This window comes from Hibiscus syriacus, unplaced genomic scaffold (assembly GCF_006381635.1).
Source record: "Hibiscus syriacus cultivar Baekdansim isolate YM2019G1 unplaced genomic scaffold, ASM638163v2 tig00110206_pilon, whole genome shotgun sequence".
Taxonomy (NCBI): domain Eukaryota; kingdom Viridiplantae; phylum Streptophyta; class Magnoliopsida; order Malvales; family Malvaceae; genus Hibiscus; species Hibiscus syriacus.
This window is the reverse complement of record NW_024062627.1, coordinates 2,268,285-2,293,704: the sequence shown is the minus strand read 5'-3', so window position 1 is coordinate 2,293,704 and position 25,420 is coordinate 2,268,285. Positions and strand designations below refer to the sequence as shown.

General features: G+C 33.9%; 3 protein-coding genes across 3 annotated transcripts; all 3 read right to left on the bottom strand.

Moving 5' to 3' along the window:
• Positions 1 to 234: 234 nt before the first annotated feature.
• LOC120219560 (protein DNA-DAMAGE INDUCIBLE 1-like) lies at positions 235 to 23,644 on the bottom strand. The gene is made up of 17 exons (XM_039216387.1): positions 23,637 to 23,644; positions 6,703 to 6,709; positions 4,370 to 4,442; positions 4,253 to 4,285; positions 3,876 to 4,003; positions 3,455 to 3,680; positions 3,185 to 3,250; positions 2,946 to 3,008; positions 2,808 to 2,852; positions 2,452 to 2,513; positions 1,876 to 1,969; positions 1,586 to 1,678; positions 1,429 to 1,498; positions 1,215 to 1,285; positions 857 to 914; positions 592 to 617; positions 235 to 483 (listed from the first exon to the last, which is right to left on the bottom strand). Exons 3-17 carry the CDS (start codon positions 4,433 to 4,435, stop codon positions 355 to 357), a joined length of 1,230 nt encoding a protein of 409 aa, XP_039072318.1. The 5' UTR covers positions 4,436 to 4,442; positions 6,703 to 6,709; positions 23,637 to 23,644; the 3' UTR covers positions 235 to 354.
• LOC120219279 lies at positions 11,035 to 13,442 on the bottom strand. Its single transcript, XM_039216106.1, has 3 exons — positions 12,661 to 13,442; positions 12,116 to 12,575; positions 11,035 to 11,502 (listed from the first exon to the last, which is right to left on the bottom strand). The coding sequence occupies exons 1-3, from the start codon at positions 13,440 to 13,442 to the stop codon at positions 11,035 to 11,037; spliced, it is 1,710 nt and encodes a 569-aa protein (XP_039072037.1).
• LOC120219561 (chaperone protein dnaJ 11, chloroplastic-like) lies at positions 19,113 to 19,567 on the bottom strand. The gene has a single exon (XM_039216388.1). It carries the CDS (start codon positions 19,516 to 19,518, stop codon positions 19,120 to 19,122), a length of 399 nt encoding a protein of 132 aa, XP_039072319.1. The 5' UTR covers positions 19,519 to 19,567; the 3' UTR covers positions 19,113 to 19,119.
• Positions 23,645 to 25,420: the final 1,776 nt, after the last annotated feature.

The window sequence follows — 25,420 nt, the reverse complement described above, 5'->3', positions numbered from 1 at the left end:
AGGAATGTACCTTGTATTACCCTGGTCTTGAGTAGGTGCATTTGTTTAACAATGATAATGCATCTTAAGTGCAATTAATGATGAACATAGCTATGGAAAGCACCACTATAAAACTGCTGAAATTGCAATATTTTCATTGAACTTTTATCTGCTTAAAACAAAGAAAATAAAAATGGAATTGGGAAAATAAGAGTAGCTCAAGTTTTCTTTAGAATTGCAATACTAAGTTGTTCATAAACAGCTCCAATCAAAATGCATACCAAGTACAGAATTTTGGATGTGTTAAAAAGCTTGCCATTGAATAACTGAAGAAGATCAATATTATTTCTAAGAATAAGAAATGGGATATCATCTCTAGCCTCCAAAGAGAATCCCAGCAGCCTGCTCTTCATTGCCATCACATAATTTTAGAGCTTCTATCACCATTTCTCTTGCAAACCCCAGCTCAACAAGCTTTGCTACTTTAGCTTCAAAATCAGATTTCTGCAGATTATCAAAACAACTCTAAATTTTAGGACAGCTGTTTAACTTGGAACATATATATGATCAACCTCAGGATGGAGAAATATTCTGCCAAGATGGTAGACATACCCGTGTTACATCAGCATATGCACCCCCTGGGAGCAAAGAAAGAAAAAAAATGTCAGAATTTGAATAAGAATCACTTGGAGAGGACTTCCGTGACACCTCTTTTCGAGCGATAAAAGCATGCTCAAGGAAAACAAATTAGTGCTGAATATATGTATATATATCATGTGTGCACACACCAATTTAACAATAAACTTGGATGAATTTCTGGGAATAAAAGCAACAAGATGCATGCAATTACAACATGGGTCAGATGCCAATTACTAACCAGAAGGTTGACCTCCAGATTGCACGTTAGCATTCTTCTCTGTGGTTCCAGTTTTCATCTGAAGAATCACAAATTATCAGTCCATAAAAGCCATGGAGTCTATTGAAGCCAAAAAAAAACAATGTAAAACATGGAACCATAGCTAGGTTCCTCTCAGACATGGGAATTTATGAGAGCCAAGTAATTCCTTCGTGAGACATAATTTCAAGGTAGAAGAGATCCAGAAAGCGCATAAAAGAAAAGACTGGAGTGGCTTGGAAGTTGTACACATGCAACTTATTTCATGATTATAAACAGCAATCCATGCACAATTGAATGAAAGTCAAAATCTGCAGTAGCAGATAGAAAAAGGACTTACAGCAGCTCCTGAGCTGGATGCTTGCTTCAAATTCCTTTCTTCATCAAGGTAATGAGAAGGGATGTCCTTTTCTGAGAAGAGTAAATATGTTGTTAACTTCCATTATAAGAAAAGAAATTTAGTAGAACAAAGTCCCGAAAAAGATGGCCATCAATGACCACATGGTAACTGGTAACTCACGTAATTGCATAGTATACCAATTAAAGTCACCAACCTGGCAAAAATGGCACAGAAACTTCTCCTCCTCCAACTCTAAGAACATTCTCCTTCAAATCAATAATACACTGAACAAATTGCACGAGTCAGAATTATTGAAACTTAAGAACTAAAACGGGTGGATATGTATGGAAATTAAGTAGAGCTAAAGGTACCTGGTGTTTGCGTAGCATATCCAATCCAAAGAGAAACTCCATATTGGGAGAGTCCAGAACCACGAAGGAGCATGGATAAAATATATTTCCAATCTACGATAACATGAAACAAACCAAGAAGTTGGATTCATTCATATTATCAATTATAATTATGTTACGTAATGACAGTTATGGGCCGATACACAACACATAGGATAAGACTACTTATCAGACTAATTTCATAAAAGAAGCAACCAAAAAGAAAGAATATTGAACATAATCTGATACGAGAAAATCATAATGCATCCTACCTTGATTGGAGCAACATGAATACGTCCCAGAATCTCTGACTGGCCAACCCCATGAGCAATACCTTTATATCTTTGATCTAAAAGCCTCAGCAATCTGGAGGGGTCAACACCAGCCAAGCAAGATGAACCAATATGTTTTGAAGTCATATGAAGAGACAAATATAATAACATGACCAATTCAAGAACAGAGAAGAAAACATTAAGTGAACATCATCGACCATTTTCAATAAGCCAGACAATGATGTCACTATGTCGCTCAAACTGTTTTTCTTTAAGCACCTGTATTCGACACGTGTCCGAAGCATGGATAGGGGAATACGACCTCTAAGGGCCTCCAAAAACATGGGGGGGGGGAATAGAAAAATCTAACCATACTTGTGTACGGTACATACCCATATCCAACATACACCCAAGTCCGAGTAACATGGAACATAAACTTACAAACTCCCCCAAACTTTTCTCCCACATAAAAAGGAAAGAGGAATATTTCAAGGACTAATCCAATTGTGCCATGATGACTTATAAAGCAAAGGGATTGCTACATATGCAAAAAAGGAAGAAGGTTATAGCACAAACCCACAACGCTCGGCACAGCTTTTTGAAATTATAGTTGACTGCGCACCGCTATCAACAAATGCCTGAAAGATAAAAGATAAAATGATAATAAATTTATAAGAGTTCGATATTTAACATCAAGGTATATGCAATAGAATATTATGGCAATACAGAATCTCAACTAAAACTCTATAATAAACAACTGCAACATGGTTTTTTTAAAGGTGTAAAAGAAAGAAAAGGATAACCACATGATGAACATTAGAAGAAAATGTGCATGTAATATAAAGGGTATGAATTATGATTGAATCTATATAGGCTGAAGTACATAACAATGACCCCTTTTGATTATATACAATATCAGCCATCATCTCTACCTTTAATGGGACACCATTAACCTCCATGTCCACGTACAACATAACCTGATTAGTATGACAAGAAACATCAAATTCGTAAGGGGAAAAAAGTAATGAAATTTAGTAGGTACACTTCACAAGGGAGACAAGCCTACATACCACCCTTGCAAAACCTTCAGGATTATGTTCCAAGGCAGCAGCCCAATTCTCATCAATCCCTTTCTGTATCACAATATTGTAAACTTTCAAATAGCCCAAAGATCGTATTGACCAGAAAAATAAGGGACATGCATGTGGATACAACCACCTTGGTCAAACCATAAATTAACATTCGACACATTTCAAATGTGAGTAGGTTCCAACTAAGTTAGATTAGTAGAATGTTGGAGAAAACTAACCTGCCGAATGGCAGCTTCAATTTTCCTTTGTGCTTCAACATCAAAAGGATCAGCCTGAAGAAGAGCCTATGGCACAAAATCAAATACATGAGCATCAATCACAGAAATGATCTGGAAATTTAATATTATCATAAGTATGATTAAGCTCTTTTAGAATTAATAAAATTATCGATAATTAAATCGTGATATAATGAAGCAAAAGTAGTGTTTACATTTGGCCACTCATACTAAACCACCTACAGGAACAGACCACTAGGAAAAGCTACTCACAAGCTCCTCCTCCTCCTTTTGTCGTAATTCTGATCGTTGTCGATGACGCATTCGTAGGATGTCCTGAAGTTTGTTGAGATCATTCCCAAGAATAGCCTGTGCAAGTTCAGGGTCAGCCTGGAATATTTGTCCAATTAGATTTGAATCGCTTCGAATATGTTGCTGAAAAGCTCCAGGGTTCACAGCGGATCCATCGGGATTGAAGCTCAAATCATTAGTAGGTGCTCTGTAAATGATTCATATTCTTATCAATCAACAAAAAGAATAAAAGATTGAGAACCTTCTTTCCATGAAGTAAAACTATAGAAAAACAGCCGCGCTAAATTTCATAACAGACATCCAGGTCCCTTTAAAATCCAGTATTGACATTTCAAAAGATTCAAACAAAAAGAAGCAAATGAGTAACCAATGCATAATTTACCTAGAACCAGCACTGGAGATCATCATAACTAAATCATCATCCTTAACACCCAAAGCACTCAATTTCTCAGAATTCTGCATTTCTCTCCCATGATAAAGAAGTTGCTGCTGCTGCAATGGCACATTTGTCTGGCATAAACCCAAACAAGTTCTAACCAATCAGCATAAGCTTAGCATCACAGTCAACTCTCAAAACTCCAATACATGTAAAAAATCGAATCTTTTATCCAGTAACATATATAAGCAAATGGAAGTCAACAGTTCATTTTCAAAAACCCTAAACCCTTGGGGTTGGGGAGAACCAAAGAAATGAAAACAAAGTAATCTTAAATAATCTCAAAAGGAAGCATATAAACCAAAAGGGTATATATAACTGACCTCCACTTCCAGCAAAGCTTTCAAATTTTCAACCTATAAGACAGAAAAAAAATCAAAAATCAGCGAAGAAACAGAGATTTAGGATAAGCATAAAGAAGGGATAAAAGGGTACTTAACAGTTTCATGAGGATCAACGTCTAAGCTGACGATCTGTTCATCTGCAGTCATTACAGTAATTCTCATCCCTGCCCTTGGTTTCAGACCTTTCCTCTGTTGGGTTAATTTTGTGTAATGCAAAGGATTTACCTTGTTTCAATTGACTTGAATTATATTGTTTCTGGGAACAAAGTTTCTGTTTTGTTCTTTATATTTTACTTGGGAAAGGGATGAAAATTATTGTCTGGAGTTCAGCGTCTGTTTATAATTCGCACTGTTTGTTAGGATTAATGAGGCCCAAGGTCTAAGCTAGCCCATCCCAACAAGCTCAACTTCCTCAAAACAATTACAACAATTTTTAGAGGAGCAAATCGGATTTGCTTAAATACGTCAATTCCCATTTTACAATTTTTACTTAATTAAATAAATAATCGCCCACATTATATCTTTGCGACTATATCTTTGTTTATTTTAGATATATAAATTATTTTTCTTTTTTGGATAAATTGAATTTTATTTATTCAAGTAAAAGTACATCAAACAACACTCATCCCAAAACAGGGAGTAAAAACACCAATATACAACAAAACAAAATTAGTCTATACTCCAAGAAGTACAAAGTCTAGAATTTACATAATCAAGTCTATTAATATTTTTATCTTTAAGTTTGATCCGCACATGCTCCTTAATAGACTTGAGAAGATGATCGGCTGGTCTTGTTCCTCTGTTGAAGATTCTTCTGTTTCGTTCTTCCCATATGAAGTAAATAAAGGCCGTCCAAGCAATCCTCAATATGATGGAAAGCAAAGAATTTCCCTTCCATTTATGTGCAGCCCACTCAATTTGAGATTCCCAATTCCTGTGAGCATTTCTTATGCTTGAAAGCATCATAATAGAGTTCCAAAGAGAAGAAGCATAAGAACAATCAATAAAAAGATGATTTCGGGATTCATTTATCTCATTACACAGAACACATATTATGTCAGAAGTAATGCCCATCCTAAAGAGTCTGTCACGAGTTGGAAGACGATCCAGAATAGCCATCCAAGTGATCATGCTGAATTTAGGAATATGATGAGGAAACCAAATCACTTTGTGCCAGTAAACCTTTTTTCTTGGAACTCTGATATCTTCCCAGATGTCTTTAGTACTCGAGATTCCAGCAGCAATCGTTGAGGTAGTATCATTCCTGAGTTTTAAAAGTTTTATGAGTTTTATAAATTATTTTTCGTTTAACATAAATGTTTATTATTTTCAATATTACTTTTCTAAATATTTAATCTGTCACGACAAGATTAACTAGGTGTTCCCCCGACGAGATAATTCAATGGATCATGGTTACTCCCCCCTTGTGACGACGTGGGAGAAGACTTACCTATTTGGAGATGGGATAACTCCTGTTCTTGTTCAGTGAAAACTGTCTATTCCCTTATTCAAAAAGACGGTTGGGAACCGAGTGATTCCAAATGGAAGTTGGGGTGGAACTATGGCTGCAGAAAATAGGACATTTTATTTGGACAGTCCTTCACCGTCGGCTTATGACTAATGCTGAGCGGAAACGCCGTGGAATTACGATGGATGATAAATTTCCACTTTGCAACGCTGGTAAAGAAACAGTAATCCATATTCTTAGAGATTGTTCTCACGCTCGTATGATTTGGTCTCAATTGATTTCACGGCAACAAGCTACGGTATTCTTCTCGCACCCTCTGTTGGACTACGGTATTCTTCTCTTACCCTCTGTTAGATTGGATGCATTTGAATTTAACTAACAGTGCATGTTCGATAACATGGCGTACAAGTGGAAGCATCATATAACAGTGTGGTTTTCAATGGTAAAATCTGGGCCGTAATGGATATAATTCATTTGGCGAAAGCTTGGGCTATAAATATCAAGAAGAATCATACTACAGTAACCAACTGCAGTCGTGGCATTAACAGACTTTCGAAGTGGACAAAACCGTTGCATGGTTTTTTTAAACTCAACACCGATGGAGCTATGCACACTGGGACTATGGAGGCAACGTGTGGACAAGTTATCCGTGACCATACCGGGGCTTGGGTTACTGGTTTTAGCATAAGTTTAGGGCATTGTATAGCTTTCCAAGCTGAATTATGGGCTGTTATGGAAGGTCTTAAAATAGCTTAGAACATAGGCATTCGCGTTCTAAACGTGGAGCTTGACAACCAATAAGCTGTTATACGTCTTAATTTGGATCCCCAACTCAACGAACCTTTGCTTATCAGGAGAATTAGAGGTGTTCTCTGCCGCCAATGGAAAATCACGATCAGTTATATCCCGCGAGAAGCTAATAAGCTTGCTGATAGTCTGGCTGGACTCGCGCAAAAGAAACCTGGGTTCTCTCGTTTTTTCTGAACCATCATCGGCAGTTTAAAGAGTTTTTAATTCTTATTGTATTGCATCAGAAAACAGACCAGTCCAAAAGTTCCTAGTGGCTTCTTTTGTAAACCAAAAAAATCTGTCACGATCATATAAAAAGAGACTGTTATCTAACACGTGTCACCGTTATCTACGGAAAAGGAGCAACATGCGGGAATTTGTTGGAACCATCCACAAGTTCATACATCAATTCAGCTCCAAGCTGCAACAGATGCAAAGGTTAAAACAATAGCTCATGTACATCAAGAAGTTGAGGTACCAGAGCTTAAACAGAAGCTTAATGCGACGCTCTGCGCATGTAAATTATGCAATTATGTCACTAAGAAAAGGGGAAATGCTGCTCGTTTCCAACTCCAAAATAACTAATGATCTATAGTATTCATCGATGTTTTCAACTCCTATTTTTTTTCCAGAAACGAACCATTAAACGAACCTTAATACCACTGCTTCCTTGATGACTAAAATTGCAAGTTCATTTGAGGGTTTGGGACGATAATAAGTGATCGGCAACGAGTAGATAGTCATTTGGCGGAGTCCGTGGGAGGTGATGATCGGCAATCATAGTAGACACACCAAAACCATAATTTAACCTTTAAACAATATCACCCAATCCATCAAAGCGGAGCACATTTGTTCTGTTTTGGTTGAATAGTGGTTCTGAGATTGGGACTACGCAACACCCAATCTTCAATCTTCAATCTTCCATTGCCAGTAAAGATGATTCAAATTCATACTACCATTAAAACAAACTAAGTTCACAGTATGAACAAACGAATCATAGTAGAATTAAATTTGAAAGAAGCAAACCCCAATAATTTCTAATCACAGCATGAAATTTTTAAAACTAATAAGAAGAAATCACAGGGGAATTTAGAAAGGAGGAGGAGCTGCATAAACCAGAAAAGGTCTTCCACAAGAAGAGAATTTAGGGTCACAAATATCCTCATGGAATGTATCTTTGAGCTTGTGAAATCCATTCTTGAAGACCCCGAAACCGAACAACAACCCGATGGCCACCACCACTAGAATCAAGCAAGTGCACAGCATGCATATTCTCCCGCAACACATCCTTAAATAACAGAAAAGAACAACACTTTATGGGGTTATTTCTCTGGGGAGTTTTCAGTGATCTTGGGGTGTTTATAGAGATGAAGAAAGGGAATTATAGGGTGGGTTTTGGATCTGGAAGAGGAAAGTGAAACTTGAAAATACTTGGACGTTAGGGGGATTCAAATTGAAATCGAGGTGTCGAATGGCATAAAGGGTAGAGTTTTATTACAAGATGAGAGAGAGGGAGAGAGATTCTCGTTTCCTTGTTTGCTAACACACGGAAATTTTTTAATTTTCTTTACAAATGTTGACCTAATTCATCCATAAAAACGATGGCAAAGTGTACAACTTTGCTCGCAAAAAGGAGCTTTTCATTTGTACTTTCTAAGGTTTGGGGTTGGGTACCTTTGAGTTGTGGGATTAGGCCCTTTTTAAAGAGTTGTTTGTTCTCTGTGAGATGGGCTTTTGGCCTATTAAAAGAAAACATTTTCATGCTCAAATTTTAGCCATGTCTTCTCCCTAAACTTCTAATCTTCAATCATGGGTCAAATTCTAGTTTTTATCCCTATATTTAAGCTGTTCTTCAAATCAAGCCACTGCTTTATTATCTCAACCAGGCCGTTCCTAACTTGAAATTGCTAAGAGGACTGATATCTATGTTCTACACTTAGAATAATGTTCTTAATCAATTAACAATGAAGATATAAATATTCTGCAAACGCAATTATTCAACCCTCAAATTTCTAGGGATAATAAAACTCTCATTTATAGTTAAAATCGTTCAATAGATTCATAGAATCTATTTAATATGGACAAACGATCATATTGTTAAAACATATTGTTTAATGCTTAGAATATATATTACATTTATACATACATCTTGAATACACTTGAATCAAAGACATTAAAAGACCATGCACAACAAAGAATGAAACAATCTTGATTGTTTCTTAATTATTTTATATGAAATGAACAACAGCAAAAAGGAGAAGATGAATAAGAAAAAAGGCATGGGATCTAGAAAGGAGGAGGAGCAGCGTAAGTAAAGAAAGGCCTTGCACAATAAGAGGAATTAGGATCACAAAAATCAGCAGGCAATGCACCGTTAACCCTGTGAATACCGTTCTGGAAAGCTCCAAACCCATTCAACCACCCCATCGTAGCCGCCACCGTAGCCGCCGCTAGAATCAGGCATGTCACACACACGCATACCGGGCAACACAAAACCAACAAACCCATCTTCTCAAATCTAACAACTAAAAGCTTTATGGGGTTTTTTTTCTTTTTTCTTTTTATATGGGTTTATAAGAGTTGGGGGTGTTTATAAAGAGAGATGTGTAGGTTTTGTATAGGAGAGTGTAAAAAGTGTATAATTATAAATTTGAACATCAAAGTTTATAAAGTTAACGATTTGTTGATAATTTTGATTCTTTTTTTATACTGAATATGACTTGAATTTTTTTATTCTATGATTTTAATGGCAATGAATATTAAATCGTTAAATTTTTATAACAATAAGTGACGGTTCATATGTACTTTATTGTTGGCGTGGTAGTTAACTTTATGCATAATGATAAAATTAGTCCCTAACGATTACATAAATGGTCATTTTGTTTTCTATTTTTTTTGGATAATTTTATCCCCCATCGTTTTAAATTTTTGGTCAAAATACTCCTTGTTAGCTAGAAATTGTTTGTTGACTGACGGTTAATATATGTTGTTGACGTGATATTTTTCATAAACAATAGTTATTTGATACTCAAACGTTAGGTACTAACTTGTTACTATGCCTTAATTTTAACTAAATAGTTTTGTCTTAAGATTAAATTTTAGTTAAATTTTTATTAAAATAGTTAAGAATCAAAATTTACTTTAAAAAATTAAGGTTAAATTTAAAAAAATACAAAAGTTGAGGATTAAAATTATTATAGCACCTAAAAAAATGTTAGATAGAAGGGGATAAATAAAGTGGTGGCTTCAAAGACAATTTGAAAGAGGCAAGTTTTATAAGATTGGGAAACACATTTTTGTTTGCTTGCTCACTTCACCTCTTAACTAACTAAAATATTAAATAATCAGCCATTACACGGGAAAAAATAGGCATAATGATGCATTTAATCTCTAACATTTATCTATGTTTTCATTTTAGCTCTATTTTTTTTTGGATAATTAAGATATTATTACCCAAAATAGCAAAGTTTTGCTACAAAACAATCAACCAAACAAAATCTGCACAGCCAATACAATCAGTGCACAACCTAGACAAATCATGGTAAAAACTATAAGCCCCAAGCATTACAAAGGAAAATGTTAGTGCTATCAAGCCAATTGAAGCTTTTCCCCCTAAGGCAGAATCGAACAGCATCAAAAATTTCAGTAAACAATTGTTCTACTGATCTAGATCGAGCTTGGAAAATTCTATGATTTCTTTCCTTCCATAAGAAATAAATGAGAGCAGACCATACTATCTTTAAAATGAAGGTGATAAGAGATTTTCCTTTCCATAATGAGCTTGCTGTGTTAACCATAATATCCCAAGACAGATTTGAAGAGTTTAATCCACACTGAATCAGAACTGAATTCCATAAGCAGACAGCCATTGAACACTCAGAAAATAAATGATTCCTAGACTCTTGAGAGTTTCTGCAATTAACGCATAAAGAGTCTGTGTTAATTCCTATGATTTGCAGACGGTCTCGAGTAGGCAATCTGTTTTGAAGAGCCATCCAAACGATAAAACTATGCTTCAGAATATGCAGTGGGAACCAGATAAATTTATGTCAAGGTACTTTCTGCCCTTTAGTTCTAAGCTCTTCATAAATTTCCTTAACCGCGCATGTAACTGAATTGAGAGACATTGCTTCTGATCTCAGTTTAAAATTTCTTCTGGTACACCAGCTGACGTTTGGACCAGGTGTAGACTGCAAAAAATTTTGATCTTTAATGACATAGCTATTAACTCAAGCCACCCATAGAGAACCTTCACCAGTCAACATTTTCTTTACGAGATTAACAATACAAGCTCTATTCCAATTTTTTAGGTTCTTCAGTCCGAGACCACCTTTCGATTTAGGAAGTCAGATTTTATCCCATCTCACTCTAGCTCCAGCAGCAGGTTTGTCCAAGCCTTTCCAAAAGAATCTTGAACAGAGCTGCTCCACTTTTTTAAGTATCGAAGCAGGCAAAATAAGTTGTATGCACCAATAGTTGTTGATACTGAAAATAACAGATTTAATCAACTCAAATCTGCCAGCATAACTGAGGTTCCTAGCAGACCAATGGTGGATACTTTGCTTGATTTTATCAATAAGAGCTTTTTGTAATCTTTCTCGTTCAACTTGCGGGTGACTAGAGGAATTCCGAGATATCTGATAGGAAGTCGACCAATTTTGAAGCTAGTTATCTGTTTGATGTCGTCAATTGAAAGTGATGAAATTCCAGCATGAAATATCTCACATTTAGAAGAATTAATCTTGAGGCCCGAGCTATCTTTGAAATGGTCCAAGACACTGAGAACGCCAGCAACAGAATCAGAATTACCTTTGCAGAAAATCAAGAGGTCGTCTGCAAAGGATAAGTGAGTGAGCCCTATCTTCTTACATTTAGGATGATAACCAGATAAACCCTTACTAGCAGCCAGGTTGAGTAAACTGGATAAGACATTAATAGCAAGGACAAAGAGATAAGGGGAAAGAGGATCTCCCTACCTAAGACCACGAGCTCCTTTAAAATAACCAATCAAAGTGCCATTGAAAGATATGGAATATCTTGCTTGAGTAAAACATGCTTCAGTCTAATCGATGAATTTTTGAGGAAGATTTAAAGCTTTAAGAATAGCTGAAATAAAATCCCAATGAAAGGAGTCAAATGCTTTATGAAGATCAATTTTTCAGAGTGCACCTTGGTGATATGGAGTTCCTACTATAACCTTTAACCATCTATTGGGCAAGCATAGTATTATCCACAATGTTTCTGTCTCTGATGAAAGCTGTATGGTTTAAGGAAATGAAATCGGGAAGAACCTCAGTCAATCTTTTAACAAGAATTTTAGAAATAGATTTGTAAATAATTGAACAACATGAAATGGGCCGAAATTCTTTAACAGAACTTGGATTTGGAATTTTAGGAGCTAGAACAACAACAGTATAATTAAAAGCTGGAATTAAAGCTGCATTCGAAAAGAAGTGATTAACCGCAGCAATAACATCATTACCGACAATATTCCAAGATTTCTTGAAGAAAATAGGGGAATAATCGTCCGGACCGGGTGCTTTTTCATTTCCTTGGTCGAAGATGGCATCTTTAATTTCTTATACAGTAATCTCTTTAACAAGGGAAGAAGAAGCTTCGTAGGACAATTTGAAATTAAGAATAGTTTTGATGAAGCTTAGATCAATAGCTTTAACCGAGGGGTCGACAGTTCCAATAAGATTCGAATAGAAGTTAATCATTTCTTTAGCCATAGAGTCAAAGGAATCAAGCCTATTTCCTCTTTCGTCCATAAGAACTCTAATGGTATCCCTCTTGTTTTTCAAGGCCACCATGGAGTGAAAAAATTTAGTATTTTTGTCCCCATTCTTTATCCACTGGATTTTAGCCTTTTGCTTAAGGAATAAACTTTCCGCCTCTTCCAATAGCTTCAACTCATCTTGAATAGCAAATTCATTTTCAAAAGAATCTTCTCCTTTTAGGGAGAGAATTTGTTGTTGCTCTAACTCAATTCTTTTAGCTTTTACCCGATCTGAGATGCTGCTAAAGTTATCCTTATTAAAATGCCTAAGACATTCTTTGAGCCGTTTTAATTTGGAGAAAAAATCCTCATAGGGTCTCCTGAAACATTTTGAATCCAAGATTGTCGAACCACTTCCAAAAATCCATGATGTGTAGTCCAGCAGTTGAAGAACTTAAATGGTTTAAGCCTATTTGCAATAGCAGTTTTAGAAAGCCAGGTAATGGCCATACAATGGTCAGAAACTCCTGGGGCAAGAAATTCCACAAAGGAATATTAAAAGCAGTAGCCCAGCCAAAATTAATCAGGACTCTATTAAGCTTTCTTGCCAGAAAAAATTCCTTCTGTTTGTTACTCCATGTAAAAGTTGGCCCAAAGTAAGGGTGATAGAGTAATTCCATCTCACTGTTGAAATCTTGAAACTCTTTCATATCCATGGTTATATAATTTACAAGCACATCATGATCTGAACTTTCGTGAGCATGCAAAAAAATATTGAAGTCGCCACCTAGAACCCAGGGATCATGATTAACCAAAACACCGACTTCTTTAAGCTGCTGCCATAATTGCCTTCTAGCAATCCCAGCGTTACTTCCATAGATAGCCGATATGAAGATTGAAAATCCAAGATAGGAACCTTTAATAGTTATACTTTGGTCAGCAACATGAATTATAGCAAAATTTAAATCCTTCCTCCACATCACCCATATCCTGCCATTGGTAGCATGGTCGTAATTCGTACATATATTCCAGCTCGAAAATTTGGAGTTAAAGATAGCTTCAGATTTTTCAGATTTGACTCTTGTTTCAAGGAGACAAAGAATATCAATCTTATTTTGTATAGCTCTAAGAATTACTTTATTCTGCTTTAGAGGGCTATTAAGTCCTCTAATGTTCCAAAAGCTAATGATCATTGAAGAAGAGGAGAACCCGAGAACCCTCCCTGACCACCAACCGAGACAATTTTAGCTTTAGTAAGATTTTCCTTCTTTTTTGATTTGAGTTCATTAACCAAGTCAATAACTCCATGAGAAGCAGCTCTAGGTTTTCTAGACAGAATTCCAGTGGTAGGAGCGACCTCATCAACATTAAGTATTCCATATCTATTTTGAGAATCTGTTAAAGAGATCTTTGCCTTTTCCTTAGGCCGACCTCGTCCCTTCTTAAGAACTAATTGCTGGGCAGATTTATCAACCTCAGTTGCTTCAATGAAATCAGTAGATGGAATAGAATTTTCACTCCCAGGAATGGCGTTATCTTCTGATACTGAATTCATTTCTTTTTGCACATTCTGAGGAACAGGAACATCAGGAATTTGAGAAACATCCTGGTTTTCAAATTTTCCTTTATCAACTTGAATAACTTCCTTGTTCAGAGATTCTTGAACTTTTGAATTAGTTATTTCCTGTAGTTCTTCAACTCCACCCAACTGGGAGTCAACCTTTTTAGGAAGATTTTCTCCTTTCTTAACCCAGACTTGAGAAACAGAATGTGTTTCAGAAGATTTATGAAGGCAGCTTTTTTCATTGTGTCCGAACACCATACATCTTATAACACCCCTAACTCATATCCAACCCGAATATAAGTCCGAGGTGTCACATTGACCTTTTAAAACATGTACTTGTATAAAATAGTGAGTAATTTAAAACTTTTATAACATATAAATGACTAATTTACATAAAAGACATTTTCATTATTACAAAACCAATCAGAGCATGTATATTTCACTTATTTATTTATATATAACTATTCGAAACATTTATAAAACTGTTCATAGCTTAAACAATATATTCTTTTGAAAACATGCCAACTAGAACTTTATATACTAAAATACATATTATTCACATCTTTTCTGATTTGACATTTAGTAAGAAGAACTGACCTGTCTTGCTCCACATTGCTCTTTACTCTTCTCGAAACCTACGTGTAAATCACTTACACGCTAAGTCAAAGACTTAGTGAGGCATATAAACATATAAGGTAAACGATAAATAATAATCATACCTAAACGATTACTACTATCATTTCATACCACTCATACTTTTACATGTAACAAATATATGCATACATATATGTCATTATCATTCATATCTCTTATCTCATGTTCCTATGTTCTCTTATGTCCATATCATACAATATATATCATAACCAATTGCACATATACATATCATGTCATGTAAACCATATATATATACTATCATAAAACACGTACACCCAAGCAACTATATTATCATCTTCATTTCTTTCTTATTTTATCACTATCATTGATTCCTTTCATTATATGGTCTTATAAGTTACCATTTGTACAATCAATATCCCACATGAAATTCCACAAGGAAACAAACATATTATCATATCACTTTATTAATATTATCTATTTAATAGCATATGATACACATGTGAGAACTAAAGATATGTGAGTACATAGAGGTTGTGCATTAATGCTGTCACCACAGCTCATATAATTGCACCGAAGTGCCACATATAATTGCACCGGAGTGCCGCGTAGAATTGCACCGTAGTGCCATATAATAATGTCCATAAGGACCACATATCATTCCTTAAGAATCATATACATATACTAGGAATCAAGTATGTGTCTCACCAGACTTCACACATGTTCCAAAGAATACATATATGTCCCGAATGACCACATATCATTCCTTAAGAATCATATAAATATACCAAGGATCAAGTATGTGTCTCACGAGACTTCACACATGTTCCAAAGAATACATATATGTCCCGAAGGATCACATAGACCCTCGACTCTTGGCATGCCAACTATACCCCTAGCTCTCATGACACATAACATGGGCATTATCTTTTATATCCTTTTACATATTCATGTAACCATATCATATATTCATATAAGCTCATGGTTTCATTCACATATACATGTAATCACGTAGTTCATGTCAATTCTCATATGAGTTCATATTCATATAAACATAGGATTCACCCTCATGTATCACATATACTTTCTCATGTGTTCATATGACATGTAAATCATTGTCATCTTATCATGTTATCACATAAACATATCATCTTACAATACATACAAAACACATCAATACCTATATTCACATATATCTATCATTTCATTATCCTTATTATTACTCTTATCATCACCATTAATCCATTTTACGTACCATATTCATATCAATAACACATATACTCATACACACATATAAATCATAACAAATACATACTTCTATGAATTCATGTTTTTCACTATTGGAAATAGACTTATCACAAGTCTTATTTTCCCTTGAACCTCATATACTAGAGAATGTGCACTCACCTTAGCTTTGCTTTGATTCGATTATAATCCTTCAATTGATCCGGAACGGGATCACGTTCTATATCTACATCATCATACATAGATCTATATTAGTATTATAATTAATATACTCTAATGGTTGACTCTTTAGACTAAGAGAAAAGGCAATTTCATCTTTTAATGAAGGTATGCATTGATGCACTACTGATGCATCGGTGCATTAAATGCATTCGATATTGTATTATTACTGGGATGCATCGATGCACTACTTATGCATCGATGCACGAATTGCATTCAATGTATTTATTTTAAAAGAGTGCATCGATGCACTTCCTGTGCATCGATACACCTTCAAACGATTTCTGGGTTTTAACCTTGATGCATTGATGCACTATGAATGTGCATCGATGCACTCTGCCCAGAACCTCTTTTTAAACCCGAAAATTCATTCTTTTTAGATTAAATCCTTCATATTTCAACCCCTTTCATATTCCTAACTTTCATATACATACTTAAACTCATTAATATTCATTTATCTTATCTTTAACCTCAAAATTCCATCTTTCATATGGAAATCAATAATCATACCCAATTTTCCATATTATCCAAACTTAATTCTAACACTTCTAACTTCTTATTCTTATAGATGACAAGTCAAATTCATCTTCCAAATTCATTTAAACCTTCTTATTCAAAATTTCACTTAAAACCCCATTTTCTTTAATCTCCTCTAACCTCTTCATCTTTGAGTTTTCACTTATCTTTAGACTTCTTTAAGCTTTCTTACTTTCCAAAGAATCAAAACCAACTTAGAATTCACATAATAATAAACTAATAAAAATTCTCACCTTTGCTCTTGGCTTCCACGCGTGAAGAAGAAAGGAGAAGAAGAAAACTCTGGAAACTCATTTCCTTCATTTCCCACGTGTAAAATATATATCCCCACTATCACATTTTTTAATTCCTTAAATGACCAAATGACCAAATGACCATTTTACCCTTTAGTTCCTTTAATAATTACTAACAACTTTTAGGACATACTTCCAAATAAATCACTGAACTAATCCATTCTTCTACTTTAGTCACCAAATTCTGAAACTTTACAATTTGGTCACTAACCCATAGTTTGGGATGTTACACATCTCTTACAAGAAGTTGGAAACCAAGGTACCTCTACTTGTATCGAAGTCATTTGCTCGTCTCTTAGAATAACATCAATGAATTTAGGGATGATATCTTAAACCCCAATTTCAATACAAACTTTAGCGAACTCAAGTCTCGATTTTGAAGCAGTTATAGAATCCATTGAAATAGGGACTCCAATGGCACTGGCTATATAACTTAACCTAGCTCGAGAAAACAGTTCTAAGGGGACATTATACAGATTGACCCAAACTGGAATTTTAGACAGATTTAAGCTAAGCCTTTTCATGTTGGGTTCCCATTTTCGGAGGATAATAGGCTTGTTATGCACATGCCAATGACCGTTTTCAAGGATCCAATCACGGGTAGATTCAGACGAGAAAGAAAAAACAAATAGGTTTTTTCCAGCAGTACTAACCTGAATTCGTGAACCCTGAATAGCTTTTCCCCACAAGTTGTCGATGATCCGTTGCACAGAGGAGAAAGAAGGTGGCACTCCAAGGAATTGACCCACGAGAGACAATTTCCATTCTGAAATTCCAAATTCCAGAACCTCTAGAGGGGGAAGAACAGTTGGATTACCTTCACGAGATTTTGGGAGGGAAATAATCAAGGTCGTGGCTTGCTGAACTACCAAACAGTTGTCTCCAATCCATCAGCCAAAACACACTACAATGTTAAGAAACCAGAAGAAGATGATCGGAGGCAGAAAACATAAAGAGAGCGCCGGCGAATCGATAGGAAAACTCAGAAGCCATTAGCCCTGCTAACGTGCACCCAGAGAAAATATACTTTAGCCCTCAATTTTTAACATTTTGTAAAATTACACAGAAAATGATTAAATTATTAAGATTTAAACGATGATGTTGTAGTAGTCCATGTAACAATTCAAATATACTTTATAAAAAATTTAAAGATACGTAGAAATTATTTTAAAGCTTGGGTAAATTATCTATATAGTCACTTGACTATTAATAAGTTTTTAGTTGGTCACTCGAATTTAAATTGGCATTCATAATATTTTTTTAAAATTTGACCTAACACAAGGGTTTTAAAAGTATTTCAATTTTGAGTATCATGAGATACTTTAATTTTCTTTACGCGTAATCATTTCTCGAATCCAATTTTATTTTGACTTTTGTTAAGAACTATTATGCAAAACTAGCAAAGAAAAACCAGCAGATTGATGATTACGAGGGTTGGAGAAGAAATTAAGAGAAGGAGATGAATTATAGAGAGAAGAGTAAGGAGGAGAAAAGTATTTTGATTAACAATTTTCAATGCCTCCACATTCTGTTACATCCATTTTCTTATAAACAGTTGATTAAAAACGCATGAATTCATCCAACATCCATCTTCTTGACACGTGTTCTCTTGGACAGCTGTAATGGTTATAACCGTTGATCTGACTGCTTTTTTCTGGGTCCCTTATCATAACAATTTTCAATGCAAATTTTCAAAATTATATTTTCAAAAATGTTTTTTTTTATAATTTTTAAAAGATAATTTTATAAATATTTAATTGTATATAATCTAAAAGATGATGACTCTGTTTCATAAAAATAGATCCATATTTTAGCAAGGAAAAAAATCAAAATAATACACAATTTTAATAATGTAAAAAAATTATTATTATTCGAAATTAAATCAGTTCTAGCACCCAATTTCATTTTAGTCTTTTTTTTACATTTTTAAGCTTATTCTATTAATTAATACACGATTAACATTCTAAAATAAAAGTATTTTTTTAACCTAAAATCAAACGTTGAAGATTAAAATACAAAAAAATAAAGATAAAGTAATCACTTCATCAAATGTTGCAATTTTTTTTATCCTAAAACTAAAAAAAAATAACATAAAATAAATTATCATTTTGATAAATATTGAGGGCTAACTTCGAAATTATGCCATTTCAAAATGATCAATAACCATTTATTCACAATAGAAGAATAAGAAAATTAGGGGGGTTTGACTGAATTCCCGCCGATAAACAAAACAAAGAAGAAAATTGGATTTACACCAAAATCAAACAACAATACATTACTGTAATATTTTTAACCAAAAAAATGCATTGCAAATTATGTGATGCGTATACGATTCCCCATTTCCACAACCACCAAATGCAAGCAAAAAAACCCTAATCTTTCGTATTATTTTGTTTTCTTCTACCAACACTGATCGGTCTCCCATCTTCCGATCGGGTACACCCAGTTACCGACACGCCTCGCACGTGCCCCCAACGACATATCGTATACGGCTCTCGCCGTCGGATCCGACAATGTCGCGTAGGCGTTGCGTATCTCTATGAAATCTCCGCCGTCCGATTTGGATCCCATCGCGTCGGGATGGTACACCTTGGCCAGACTCCGGTACGCCATCTTGATCTCGTTCAACGACGCCGTTCTCTCCACCTTGAGTATCTCGTACAAACTCCCCGCCAAGTTCCTGACGGTGGCTGACTTAAACGACGCCGCCTGCGCCGAGTTCCTGACGGTGACGGTCTTCTTCACGGAGAAACTGTGGATGGGTTTAGCGACGAGAGGGGAAGGGAGGGTTGCATACATTGGGGGAAAAAGAAGGGCAAAACGGTAGAATCAGGAGGTTTGGAGAGAGGAGAAATGAAAACAACAGGACGAGTGATCCGGGTGAATGTATTTATATAATAATGAGGGTCAAATGCTAAAAAGGGATAAAATTGGAAATTGAGAAGAAAATATATGGAGAATGAAGTAAAAAAGAGAGAAAAACGGTGTGTAGTGTGGTGTATTTATTTTTGTCTGTTGGTTTTGCCTTTGGATTCTAATCAGGGTGCTTATAAAACGTGTGGATCGGATCGTGAGTTATAAAGTATTCGATTCGTGTTCGTTAAAAAAAAATTATGTTCGACTCGTTGTTCGTTAAGCTCGTTAAAATTGTGTTCGACTCATGCTCGCTAAAAAATTTTACTGCTCAACTCGACTCGTTACTCGTTAAAATTGTGCTCGACTCGTGCTCATTAAAAAATTTTGATACTCAACTCGACTGATTGCTCGTTAAACTCAATAAAAATTTACCTTATTTTTTTATCTAAAAATAAAATTTACTAATACTATACAATATCAATGATATTAGGTTGGGTTTTTTGTATTAAATTAATATTATTAATTAATAATATTTTATTATTTATTAAAAAATAATAGATTAGTTAACTTCTTATTTTTTTATTATTTATTAATAAATTAATAATTATTATTTAGATTTATTTTTTGAATGAAATAATTTTGAAGTAATTATTAAAAATATATTTTAAAAAATTAACGAGCTGTTCACGAATTTATCGAGTCGAGTTAGACTTTACTCGACTCAACTCGGCTCGTTAATATCTCTAGTCGAGTTCAAGTTCAAGTCGAGCCAACTTAAGCCAAATGTTTACCAAATTTTAATCGAATTAAACTCAAACTGCTCGACTCATTAAACATCCCTAATTCTAACATCATCGATTTACTGTCTTCAGTTTTTCTTACTTGGAAAAGCTTCTGGAAGATTTAGTTTATGAATTCATTGCCATATTTTTTATTCATTTCCTTTTCCGGCTACACTAGGCTGTACTTTAGGGATGATAAAAAATTCGAACTCGATGGGGAAAACTGAAAATCGAATTAAATGGGTCGGGTTCGGAGATGATAAACGGGGACGGAGACGGGAAAAATTCATTTATTTTAAACGGGGACGGGGACGGGTTTGGTAATCCCCGCCCCGATTACCCGATTACCCGACGGGGATCCCCGTTTAAATCCCCGTGGTTTTTTAAATGGGGACGGGTATCAATTTTTAAAACGAGGACCGGAACGATAGAACTAATACCCGGCCCGAACCCGGCCCGTTGCCATCCCTCCTGTACTTTACCTTTTGTTTTTGCTGATGACAGGTTACTTATTCAATGAAACAAGGTTTTATTCTACCCCAATGGTCCCTATACTTTTATCGAATTCCAAATTTTAATCCTTGTATTCTATTTTGTAAATATATTTTTGGAATTTAAATTTTACTCTAACTCCTTATGTCAATTTTTTATTTTTTTAACTTTTCTATTCACTCAAGTTTTTAACCTTTTATAAAACACGCCTAAACTTCCCTAAACATCTTATTTAACCCTCGAATTCCTATTTAATCCGTCCAACTTCGTTATTATTCACATTAACCTCAAATTCCAAACTTCAAAAAATCTAAAGACTTAATTAAAAAAAGAATTTTAACTTGGTATATGAGATGAGATAGTCATGGTTGTATTCAAATGCAAATTCATACACAAAACGGTGACAATGACGATTATTTACAAATCGAGTTACAACACAAACCAAGCGATCTCGGTAGTAAATGAATTGTTACTATTTTTGGAGGTTCTTAGTTCGAGCACAATGAATATCAGAAGTGTGAGTGTTCAATGTAAAATGATTGAGAGTTATCTTTGAACAAATACTGCATTTTACTTACCCGTATTAATTAAAAAATGTCGGGCTGCAATTTGAAAAAGCAATTTTTTATTTGAATTATTTTTGTGTGTAAAAACTATAATTTGATAGAGTAATGTTTCATTAGTTTAGGATAGTAAAAGTAAGTTAAATGGATCAAACCACGTCTAAAACTTGATATTAATTTATACTATCTGAAAAATAAATTACTAAAATTGATCTAACTAATATTTATACATTTTTTAATTAAATTGAAGTAAAATAACGTTATTATTGTTTTTTTAATGTAATATTGTTATCATTAGCTTATATCACATATAAGTACCTGTTTTGTTTTTGTTAAAGTAAATATTAAAGTTATCATTTTGGTCGAAATATGTATTTAAAGTATTTTTGGTTAAAATATGTATTTAAAGTATATTATATTTTTCAATTAAACACCTAAAACATTCTTTAATTAATACTATATATTAACTTTTTAGAACTTAGATGAAAAATATCGAATATTTTAGTTACCTATTTTGACCAAAAAATACTTTTGATATTTATTTGACAATTAATGTTCAAATATCCTTACAGACGATGTGCTCAAACTCATGACCTCTAAGAATATAACTATTTTTTTAACCACTGAAATTGTTTGAACAGAACGATAAAAAATAAATACAAAATTTGATAAAAAAAATACTTTAAATACTTAAATAAAAAATAATATATTTTAAATACTTGTTTATAATATAAATTTTTATTATTATTATTTTTAATTATTATTATAGGGTAATAAATTGGTTGAATTTGAATGAATGTGGGCGCATGGTTTCACTAACCAAGAGGCGCGCGGCTAAGCTGATTAAGCTTGACGTGGAGCCGAGGGGAAGCTTAAAACTCCTCCGAAAATAAATTTAACGTCAAATCACAACTGATATATAATTAATTCAATGCCCAACCTTCTTTAATTATCTTCATCGGATAATAGTATATTTAAATAAAGTTTAGAAAGTGTGCAATTTAATAAATTTTAATATTTATTACAAAATTGTTCCTAGTAAAATACTCAAAAAGAAATAGCTTGAATTTAAAATTTAATATCAGTTAAAAATAAAAAATATTTTTCTATTCACGTATTATAAAAATGTATTTATATTAAAATTTTAAAATAAATAATTTTAGTCTGTGGAATTAATGGGATGGTAAACCTACCTTCCGGATCTAATTTTATATGTTATGAATCAAGTTATCATAAATAAAGGATAGGCCTAAGGGTCCCATGGCCTGACTTTTTGGTTATTTGACATAATTGACACAAATTTTCTTTAATATTCTCTTTCTGACATCGCTTGACCAATATTTCTCGAAGTAGCACATTTTCTGCTGAGCTGGCAAAGGTGCGTCCCCGGGGACGCGCTTTACCCGTGTTTTCGCTGAGTTGGATGCCACGTGTGGAAGGCGCATCCCCGGGGACGCGCCTTTCGCCAGCTCGACTGCCACGTATTTTGTTTAATAATAAATATTTTATTTTTATTATTATTATTATAAATTAATAATATATTATGTAAAATGTTTCGATTATAATGTAAGAATTATCAAATGTATTTTGTTAATGTGTGTTAAAGGTGGAGTGAATTATCAAAATAATAACTATTTAAAAAAATACTAACATAAAAATAAATTTCTTACCACTAATAACAAATTTAAAACTCAAATAGTTAGAGAATTTGAGTTATATAAGAGATGAGAATATGATTTTGGTGTGAAGAATGAGAGAGGGTTGAGGGGGTTTATATAGGGAGGAGGAGGGGTAGTTAAGAAAAACGGATGGGGGCATTTATGGCATTTAATTGAAGGCGCGTCCCCGGGGATGCGCTTTCCACACGTGGAAGTCGAGTCAGTGAAGGCGCGTCCCCGGGGATGCACCTTTACCAGCTCAACAGAAAGGATGCTACTTCGAGAAATATTAGTCAAACAATATTAAAAAGAGAATATTAAAAAAAATTGGTGTCAGTCAAATAGCCTGACTTTTTGAGATGACCTAAATAAGAGCATGTGCCATGGTTTCTAGAAGACTAATAAAACATTTCACTTTATTTTCCCTCTGAATTTATTTATTTTATCGAGTTAGATATTGCAGTTGTAGACAATGTTTTAATTGTTATTTGGAACATATTCAGATATCAATGGTCAAATTTTATAACCTGAAAACGGCTCTACTTTTTATAGATACTCAATGGGACTTGGATATTCTTTCTGAATAATGAAAATTAAATTTTATTAATAAAAATAATGAAATGAATCAAAATTATAACGCATCTAAATATTAAGAGAAAGATAGGTACAATAGTCACACAAAAATTCATACATAAAATAAAAATATTAGATCAAAATATACGATGAAAAAGGAGACACTCCATTATGAATTACATCAAACATCAAAAGAACTTAATAAATTTTATAAAATTAATTGTCTATGCAGAATGAGACACTTTACGAAATGATAAAAAAGTTGTGAGCGAAACGAAGAACTTGGCAGAATGTTTCGCTACATAATTCTGATTATATCGACAAACAATCTTTTATCAAATAAGAGATCCGATAATATATTACCACTGAAAAACTAATCAAAAAACAAATATTGTGAGAGTGTTTGTGCAAGCACAAAACACGACCGTAATGGTATGCGAAAAATATATCAAAAGGAATAAAACATGCCACAAGAGCATAGAAGAAATGTACCACAAAAGCAAGAAAAATGTGTCATACAAAAAAAAGATTTTTATTTAAAATTAAAAAAACTCAATGGGATTTTGATATTTAAATTTATTATTTGTTATTTTGATATATTAAATTTATTAAATTTAAATATAATTTTAATTAATTAATTAATTTAAGTCAAATATAATAATACTTAAATTTAACGTAGAAAGATATTTATATTTAAAATATTTTAAAAAGTAATTTTATCATTCTTATACATATGGTTAAATTTATAAAATTGATTTGTATTTAAATCTTTAAATGAATAAAATGAAATATAGATATAATTAAAAATAAATAAAGTAATAAAAATATTTAAAGATTTCTTTCCTAGACGGAAAGTTATTAATATCTCCACATTAATTGTTGTACGGATAGGAGTCCTATTGTATTTGAAAGTCCTTGTAGCATTTTCTTCTAGAAGAGCTTCTTTTTCCAGGCTATAAATAATTTTAATAAGATGATTGTATTGATTTGAATTCAAAAAGATTAAGGATTTTAAAAAATAAATTAACCCGACTTAAGTTTATTTAAATAAAATCAATTCAAGGTGTCTACTTTACAATTTCTTGGAATCAAATCCAACTTATTTATTTAGATCGTAACTAGATAGAAGTAAAATAGGAGGAAGTTAGGATTACCAACTTGATTTTTGCTTCTTGTTTGTTTGGAGTGCAATCCGGGCTTTTTTTTTTATACCTAAATATCATCCTATTTTTCTAATATTCTCAATATAACATCATTTTTCCAATATTTACCAAGCTGGCACCCATTCGGATGATGTGGAAGGAAGGTGTGTTACAGGGAGCGCGCTTTAACGTGATTTTTGCCGACAAGGTGGAAGGCGCGTTTCAGGGGACGCGCCTTCCATGGGTTTCTGCTGACTGGGCTGCCACGCGGGAGAAGACGCTTTGCAAGGGCACGACTTCGCGGAATTCTGGTGTCAGAAGGCGCGTTTCCAGGGCGTGCCTTCTATTATCAGGGCAATTAATTCCCACCCGTTTTCCAACCTAAACCCCTCATCCTCCCCTATATAAACCCTCTTAACCCCTCTTATTCTTCACACAAAATCCTTCACCACTTTCACCTTAACGAACCCTATACCACTTTAAAGTAAAATCACTCTAACCTAAACAAAAAATTAAAAAATACCTTTAACCATTCTTAAATCATAACCGAAACCCTTTACCTAATAAATTATCAAATTCTAATAACCCTAAACCACTATCACCTTCCCCCTAAACCAAAACCCTAATTCAAAACT